General features: G+C 32.4%; 1 protein-coding gene across 3 annotated transcripts in view; it reads right to left on the bottom strand.

Annotated features, from left to right (window-relative positions):
* Nucleotides 1-521: 521 nt before the first annotated feature.
* Nucleotides 522-9235, bottom strand: part of LOC145333697 (uncharacterized) — a 31615-nt gene continuing 22901 nt past the window's right edge. For all 3 annotated transcript variants that reach the window (XM_080178905.1, XM_080178907.1, XM_080178906.1), the window contains 6 exons: nucleotides 6979-7065; nucleotides 6462-6571; nucleotides 5363-5446; nucleotides 4626-4711; nucleotides 4023-4116; nucleotides 522-2984 (listed from right to left, as the gene is read on the bottom strand). In XM_080178905.1, the coding sequence (XP_080035031.1) occupies nucleotides 2902-2984; nucleotides 4023-4116; nucleotides 4626-4711; nucleotides 5363-5446; nucleotides 6462-6571; nucleotides 6979-7065 (544 nt within the window). In that variant the 3' untranslated portion in view covers nucleotides 522-2901. The remainder of the gene's footprint in view (nucleotides 2985-4022; nucleotides 4117-4625; nucleotides 4712-5362; nucleotides 5447-6461; nucleotides 6572-6978; nucleotides 7066-9235) is intronic.

Here is a 9235-nt window from a genome sequence, read left to right as displayed (position 1 = left end):
CCTCTGGGTTAAAACCGGTTCTCAGCCATGCTGAAAACTCATATATAGCATCGTATTGCAGACATTTTTCTGCAAAAATTAAATTAAAAATCATAAAAATGATACCAGTTTTGTTATCCCATTACATAAAGTAGTAGTTTTTTAGTCTGTACCGAAGGATCTCGCGAACCGCTATGCTGATATGGTTCTCCTTTATAGGGAATCTTTTTATAGGTCCAGGAAAGGTTTTAAACTATTTTTGGGGAGGGTATCTAAATCCTTCCAGAAAAAAAGATGACTAAATTTAAATTTTTAATCTTTCTTTTTTAAACTCAAATTGAAATTTGGCGGGGGGGTTGGGGCGACTTTTCCACTTTCAATTTAAAGTGTTCCTAGAGGCGAAGCCGCTAGTTTTAATAAATGGTAACAATCTTTATATGATTCCACCTAGATGTAGAATATATATTATATGTACTTGATAACAATTTTAGTTTAAACGAAACAAGTTTAACATAAATTTTATTAGGAAAAAATTCAAATTCTGTTACTAATTATTCTTTTATTTTCATATTCTAATTTATTTAAACTACATGTACAATATTTAAATTATAATAAATATATTAAACATTGATATAGTCTATTATTTATTCTTCAATTATGTAACTATTTATATTCCAGGAATAAGGTATAACCAACAAGATAGTTAAATCTAAAATAATATTTGGGGGGCAAATGGAGAGGTCGTCAATTTTACGATGTGTTGCCCCCCAACGACAGCTGAAAAACACTTTCGTTTCGTGATTTTTTTCTGAATTAATTTCGTTATTGGTATGAGCTGTTTATATTCGAAAGTTTTTCATGAATATTGAATACACAGGGAGGAATTGGATATTGGATTGTTTATCACACTAGTCCCATTAGTTTTATTGTAACGTTATATAATCGTTGGCTTATACATCCATGGGAACTTTTATTCAACTTTTGATTGGTTCATTCATTTAGTTGAGCATGAAAACGTTTTGTCTCAACCATGACACTTTGGTTGAGTGTGACTTCCGAATTAGCGGGAAGTTCTAGAGATCTTGTTGACGTACACACAAACCCCCAATACCAGGAACCATCAAGTTTCAACAGCAGGTTTGATTATAGATTTATTGAGGCAACTATTTCAAAGTCCTGAAATTACAAAATCAATTAATACAAAATTCCAGTTTTTATAACCACGTAATCTTAATTGCTTTTTAAAATCATTTTTTTTCTACGGTTAAGAATCTTTGGAAACTTTGGCTTTAAAGGAAAATTATTTGGTTTAATAAATCATTGTTAAATGCAAAAATAAAGCACATAAAAAATTACTAAAACATAATAATTAATCATAATAAAGTTTCATGTTTAGCTGGCTAAAGCCTTTTTAAACTAAATATAATCGTCCTATACACCATTCCATTTAAATAAAATTAACAAATTCTACCTGAAGTTCTTATGGTTTCAAGCCCCTGGTATACTAGGGTCGTTCACGCACTATGAGACCAATGATAGGCCCAACTTTGTTCTCCGAAATCTTCACACACTCACATATCATTCAAAAGTAAAAGAACGTGGACGCATCAAAATATAAACAATCCATGCCGCGTCTCTTTAGAAAAGGAAAGTCAAACAAGACGACATTTGCGCTTAGTTTGGGATAATGAGTAAGGAATTAATTTCGATCTTGATAAACACAAAGCTTCCTCGAAAAGAGGTTAAGACACGTTTCAACTACTAATTGTAATCTAGAGAAGGGGTAATTTTGTGTATTATTAATGGGGGTGTACATAAATTGATATATTATCCCTTTACATCCCTGATGAATACATCTTTTAAAGATTTTTCAAAGAGTCGAGGGATTTCAGATTCTAAAATAAAGAATTATATTATAAAGTTGGATTAACTGCAGTTGACCGTAAAATATTCCTGGTAACGAATATTTTCAAAATCTATGAATTTTAAAGGCTGCTAGCTGCCAAACGGCTGAACGTACAGATCATGCCCGCACACCGTTTTGAGCAGCATAAGAAGCCCTACAAATAATCTGTAATAGCCAAGATTCAATGATGCACAGAGAAAGCTTCTCTGAAGAAAAAACGCGTAAAATATGTCTTTTTCGTGCATTTCTCTGCACTGCGAGATAATTGTGCATTATTGAATTATGACCCATTCCAAATTATTTGTAGGCTTTTTTATGCCGCTTAAAAATAGTGAGCGGGTATGATCTGTACGTTCAGCCGTTTGGCAGCTAGCAGCCTTTAAAATTCATAGATTTTTGGAAACAATCGTTACCAGGAATATTTTACCGTCAACTGCAGTTGATTTATAAAGTTAAACATTTTTTTATAACAGTACTTACATACATTTAGTATTAATAAGAGGTTAATTATGAATTTCACATATTTATTCAGATATTACAAATTGTTTCCAGTATTAAATATTTATATATTGTCTACAAAATAAAGCCCTTTAAAAAATCTTATTTTAAAATGGTTTAATTTTGATCTTTCAGACTTAAATTATCATTTTTATGTCAACTATTTAGTAAAGTGGAGAATTTTATAATGTAGATAATAGTTATTATAAGAATCGTATTATAGACAGCTTTCCGCAAATTTTAAATAAAAACCAGTTTTGTTAACTCCGAGGGACCGAAGGCCAGGGCAAACTGGTATAAATTTTATGGAGTTTATTTTAATATTCGTGGAAAATTGTCTGTCGTACGATGCTATACATTATTTTTTTTCAAATGGCTGACAACTGGTTTTGATCCATTAAATATTAATCGGTATCGAAGCCATACTGAAAAATAACTTTATGAATTCATAAATATGGTAACAATTTGAGTTAAGTTGCTGATCAATTAATCTTTCATTGTTCTATCTCTGTCTGGATTCACTTGGTGGTAAATTTGTCTCTAAACTTGTTAAACTGCCCCTCCGGAATCCTCATGGATGGACGACTCTTCTTTAGTCCTCCTGTAAATAGAATATTAGAGTAAAACACTAGAGGGAGAAAGGGATAAATAACTTTATTTCCCTATCGCAATGTCCTATATGCCGACTCTCAATTGGGCCTTTGGAAATCAACCAATGGTAACGGGAATATTAACATAGCAGAAAACAATTTGATAGCAAACGAAAAAGGTCATTGAAATACGGAGGGAGGTAGTTATCTGTATATACATCTATACTTTCTATACTTTAGATCGGATAATAAAACAATTAGAATGGATAATGATATAGAATAGGCGTGGATATTATAGCAGGGAAATTATTGTCGTAAATTAAGGTTACATCATTTATTGGTCGGTTTATTCATCTAGTAGGAGGGTGGGGGGGGGGGGGTGAGGACGAAAGTGGAAATACAGATAAAAGTATCACTTTTTTAGAGTACATGAAAAGCTGATGTAAGATCCAAGTAATATATCCATTACAAGTTGGTTCATAAGTAGTGCAAAAACAACAAGATAAGAATATTCTAAAGAAGTAAGAGTAAGACAATCAAGAAACAGAAATAATATAAAATTTCAATAAATCATATAAAATGGCAAATGTTTTAGATTCATGAAATTTTCAAAATCTATTTATAAATATCGCAGGTATGATTACATAGAAACGTACGGATTAACCATGTAGAATATCTGCTGTTAAAAAAAAACTTAATATCATATGGAATTTTACTTTTTAAAAGTAAGATGAACAATGTATATGTAATAGCGGCTAGAGGCCTCTAGGGGCCCTTGAGGGGGGGGGGTAACTTATAGGGTGATTTATCTTGGAAAGGGTAGAGGTACCTATCCCAAAAATAAAAACCTTCCCAGGACCTATGAGAAGCTACCCTGTGAATAAGAAACCTATCGATTCAGTGGTTAGCAAGATCCTTCGGTACATACACACAGATTCTGTTACAGTTATAGTTGATGTTTAGATATTATGCATACACAAAAATTAAGAAATTGATTATTCCTGTCTAAAGTCAAATGACTATAAAACGAGAAAATAAATATTATTTACCTCTTGGATTTTGATTTTCTGTATTTGTTCGGCCAGCCTCATCATGGTTCATCTTGGAGGTTGGCAGTAGTAGGCGAGAATGTTCTTTCAAAGTCTTTAATCATAGATAAATATAAGTAAATAAGAAGCTTAAAACTTTATTAAAAGAGATTGTACTGCAAATTGGACATTGATGTTATAATTAAATATTTTTAAAAGCCATCTAGAAACAATGCTTATCTATGGCTGAATTATTTCGTTTGATTTATGTGTAAACGAATTAGGTATTAGGAATCTCTGAAAAGTGAAAAGGATAACAATATCGTTTCAACATACAGACTAACAGACATCCTGTTCCTTTAATAAAACTGTATGCCACTTTAGTTACATATTTCCTATTCTAAATTGGAGTTAATCTTGTTATTTATTCGCTCGGGACAATGGATATAGTATATACGTGGATATATTGACAGTGGAAAACTTGTCGTCAATAATATTTACCTCATTTATTTGACAGTTAGTTCAACCAGTAGGAGAGGAGGGGATAGGGTAAAGGGTGGGATTTTTCGTTATTTTAGCAATAGTTCATCCAAGTAATAATATATCGATAATAGTTATATATGCCTGAAAAGTAGCTTTAGTCTCACTAACTGTTGCAAGACTCGATTCTTTGCCCCTTTCAAATCTGCTTCGAAGGTCTGAAAAATTTCCTGAAAATAAAAAGATATAAGTAATGATAACTAGCTGTTTGGTGCTGACGGTTTCAGGTATCTAAAGGGATAAGATAATAGATGATAAATTGATGTACATCTCCAATGACGATACACAAAGTTACCCATTCGGGAGATTACAATTAAGGGTTTAAATGTTTGGCCTCTCAATTTAATATACCAACCAATTAAAAATAAAAAAAATCACGAAAGTTGTTAAGCCAACGAATAAGAAAACGTTATTATAATACTTTGGGGACTAGTGTAATAAACAGTCTAATGTCCCCTCTTTTCATGTGACGGTTTACAGTTACTATTTTGGCCGATGTGACTGCCTTTTTTTTGTTTTCAACCGCCAATGTTTGGCGGTTATAGCTAGAAATTTTCCTAAAAACAGCGTACGTTTGCAGCGGATTGTTAAGTTAATGCCACCTGCAGAGATATAACTCAACAATAGTTTCAACATACATCCATGAAAAAATATAGGTGAGCCTGTTACAGGATGTTAAAAAAATTGACAAAAATAAGGTTATAATTTAAATGTCATATTCTCGCAAAGTTGCTGGTTATAGGGTACAGGGTAGCCTCAAGGAAAACTGTGTTTGGTAGGCACATTGAGGGAAAGTGCCATAGATTTGTAAATATTTATACCTTGTCTAACTCTAAGAGAAGGTCTAGTTGCTCGTTTCCAATCTGGATCTTCACCCTCTGAACTTGGTTTTGTATTTGTTGTACCTAAAAAAGATTCAAGTGACTGCTTTATATTGTTAAAAAATATGTTAAGTTAGGTGAATAATAGTTAGTTATCGCGGCGTATTAAAGACAGCTGTCCGCGGATATAAACATGAAAAATTATAAGATTAAATCCAGTTTTGTTAGAGCCGAGGGGCCGAGGACCCGCACTAACAAAACTAGTATTAACCTTATGATTTTAATTTTAATATTCTTGGAAAACATGTCTGTAATACGATGCTATTTATAGTTAATTAACAAATCGTAAGTATAGAATGGTTTATGCTAGCCAAAAATGTTAAATTAGTCTTTTATATCTAGGCAAGCTTAATAATATCCTATCTCAGTTGAAACTTTCAGACAAAGGTCATACAACCAATAATTTGATTAACTGTAGAACATATAACTATGAAATCTTGCACATAATTATTCTAATAAACGAAAGTATAAATTATGGTTGGGCCGGATATTAAAAATGGCCCGATATCTGGCAAATTACCGGATATCGGACCGGATAACTGGATATCCGGCCAAATCGGATATCTGGCCCAACCCTAGTATAAATACCGATCACATTAATAGCATATACTTATTTCGCCTAAAGTGTTTAGATGGTAAGAAAATTTAGCTTAAAGCTAAAACGAGACAATTATAAAGCTTCCCTAGAATTCCTAGATCTTTAGCTTCAAACATATTAACCTCGCATCCGCTCGTCTTCGATTTAAATCTTTGCCTAACAGAGCGTCATAACTAAAGACGTTACAAATGGTTCGTACTGCTGCTATGTCAGAATTAATAGTTATAATAGGTGGAATGCCTTGGTTCAAAGTCATTGCTATGTACATTGTACACTTACGGTTGTGACTTCCAAGCAAAGGTCGTGCAATAAAAGAGTTGGTTGTCTAATGGTGTTACTTACCCTAATACGTGTTTGGACGGAAAAGGAGTTAACCTGGGTTGTTGGACTTGACGTTAGAGAGTCAAGTACTGCAGCCTCGCCCGTAAGAGGCAAATATACCTGTCAACGGCGATAATATGTCTAGGCTTTCACGGCTACTAGATTCACGAACATGACCACTTGTAGAATCTTGAATGCTGATGGAGTGTTGGCCTATTTTGGTGGATATTCTAACAGGAATTTTTTTTATACATACAATTTTATATTCCTATAAAAAGGTAACAGCATGTTTGACTCTCTTTGTGTTTATATGACCAAGATATTGCTAAAAATTAACCCATTTGGTTCTCCTATACATTTTAGCAACTTAAAAGTCAAGGGAAGGTTTTTAACCATCTTGGGGTTGGGGTACTCCACCTACCCAAAAGAAACGCCCCTGAAAAAAAACAAAAGAAAACTAAAAGTAAAACCTCATTAAATAACTTCAATATTCACTTTTATTGCTGAGCAACCTAAATTTTTTTTTTTATCTAAATCTATCCATACAAAAAAAGATTAAGTAGCCTCCCCCACAAAAAAGCTGAAACCCCCGACTACTTGTATACATGGTAAACTTAGCAAATTGTATATAAATAACCTTGATGCAGCTTGGCTAAGATTTGAATAGACCCTACTTGCTCCGCCCCCATGCACAGTCAACATACTTGGCTTCTGCGGTTTGTCTTCAGTAACATAGTGATTTTAATTTTTCAAATAATTAATGTAGTTTAGACTTTTAAAAAGTGTTTGATAACATAACATATCAATAAAGAATTTCGGATCATATGAAGGAAATGAAGTCATTCCTAAAAAGGACAGAAATTCCCTTCCAAAAAGGACAGAAATCATCTTCCTTTTTCTCAGATATCTCAAATATGGACAATAATCACTCTCCTTTTTCTCACATATCTGAAAAAGAGGATAAAAATCACCTTCCTAAATCTCACTTTATCTTCCTAATTCTAAGAAAATTAACCCAATACCTCTAAGTTCTTCCTTATTCTCAGATAGCCTACCTTATTCTAAGAAATTCTTCCTTATTCTAATAAGATCTACCTTATTCTAAGAAATACTTCCTAATTCTATGACAATCTACCTTATTCTAAGACATTCTTCCTTATTCTAAGAAATTCTTCCTAATTCTATGAAAATCTACCTTATTATAAGACATTCTTCCTTATTCTAAGAAATTCTTAGTTATTCTAATAAGATCTACCTTATTCTAAGAAATACTTCCTAATTCTATGAAAATCTACCATATTATAAGACATTCTTCCTTTTTCTAAGAAAATCTACCTTATTCTAAGACATTCTTCCTAATTCTATGAAAATCTATCTTATTCTAAGACATTCTTCCTTATTCTAAGAAAATCTACCTTATTCTAAGACATTCTTCCTTATTCTAAGAAAATCTACCTTATTCTAAGACATTCTTCCTTATTCTAAGAAAATCTACCTTATTCTAGGACATTCTTCCTTATTCTAAGAAAATCTCTTCCTAAATCTCACTTAATCTTCCTAATTATAAGAAAATTAACCCAATACCTCCTAGTTCTTCCTTATTCTCAGATAGCCTACCTTATTCTAAGAAATTCTTCCTTATTCTAATAAGATCTACCTTATTCTAAGAAATACTTCCTAATTCTATGAAAATCTACCTTATTATAAGACATTCTTCCTTATTCTAAGAAAATCTACCTTTTTCCCTCAAAGTCTTCCTTCTCATCACATATCCTTCCTTTGTCTCAGATAATTTAGCTAATTCTTGCTAATTAGACCAACCATTCCTGGGATCTTAAGCTTCAGACAGAAAAACCTTACTATTTTCTTCATATTCTACCAGGAGATGAGAAAAGTGCTGTGTTGCAATAATTTTATGTAGATCAGATTTTTTCATCCAAATAAAAAAGCTAGCTTTTTTTAAGAGTGAAAAATAAGAATGTTTTTAATTTAATGACAAACTAGCCCCTAGAGACCTCTTTAATTTTAGTGGGTTTCTAATTTTTTTTTATTGGGGGGGGGGGAGATTTTTCCTAGGGGAGATATCTCTTTAGAATGTGTTAGTACTCTCCCCCAAAATAGCTATAAACCTTCCTTTGTCTTATAAGAAGCTAAACAGTAATGAAGAACCATACTGCTTCTATATATAATATTAAAAAAATATTCTTATAAAAAAGGTAGCTTTTAGAAATTAGAAAAAAAAACGTCCGTCAGCTTGGCTAGCCTGGACAAGAATTTGACGCAGCACGGCCGGCTACATGGTAAGGGAGGGGGTGTATTTTTTATGAACGAACACAAACCCACAGACATACATTTAAAATAAGACCATAGACTATGTATATTTAGAATTTTAAGAATTTTAATGGATAATTAATTATATTGTTAGTGTTTTATTTCAAACTAGCGGCTACGCTCCTAGAGACACTTTTAGGGGCACTTTAGGTGGTGGGAATTGAATTTAATATCTCCATTTTCTATAGTAGTTTAAAATGAAAAAGTGAAAAAAATGAAGGGAAGGGGGTTAATTTTTTTTGTTTTGGTGGGGGGGGGGGATCATACTCATCCCCACATTTTTCATTTCTGTTTTTTTTTATTTTAAATTAAAATTTTTTGTAAAGGAGTAATATTTTTCAAGGTGGGTGGTGGTACCCTTCTCAAAATGGCTATAAACCTTCTCAGGATCTATGAGAAGCTACAGTGTAAAAATGAACCATATCGGTTCAGCGGTATCTAATTATTTTTAAAAAACTTTTATATTACATATTCTATATTTACAAATTGTCTTTGATATGTTGTCCTTGTCCCATGCCGAAACAGAGAAATCAACCTATAATCAGGAATTAAGAGGGATAGGA

This window comes from Acartia tonsa, chromosome 12 (assembly GCF_053477335.1).
Source record: "Acartia tonsa isolate MP-2025a chromosome 12, ASM5347733v1, whole genome shotgun sequence".
NCBI lineage: Eukaryota > Metazoa > Arthropoda > Copepoda > Calanoida > Acartiidae > Acartia > Acartia tonsa.
This window is presented reverse-complemented; position numbering and strand designations above follow the sequence as displayed.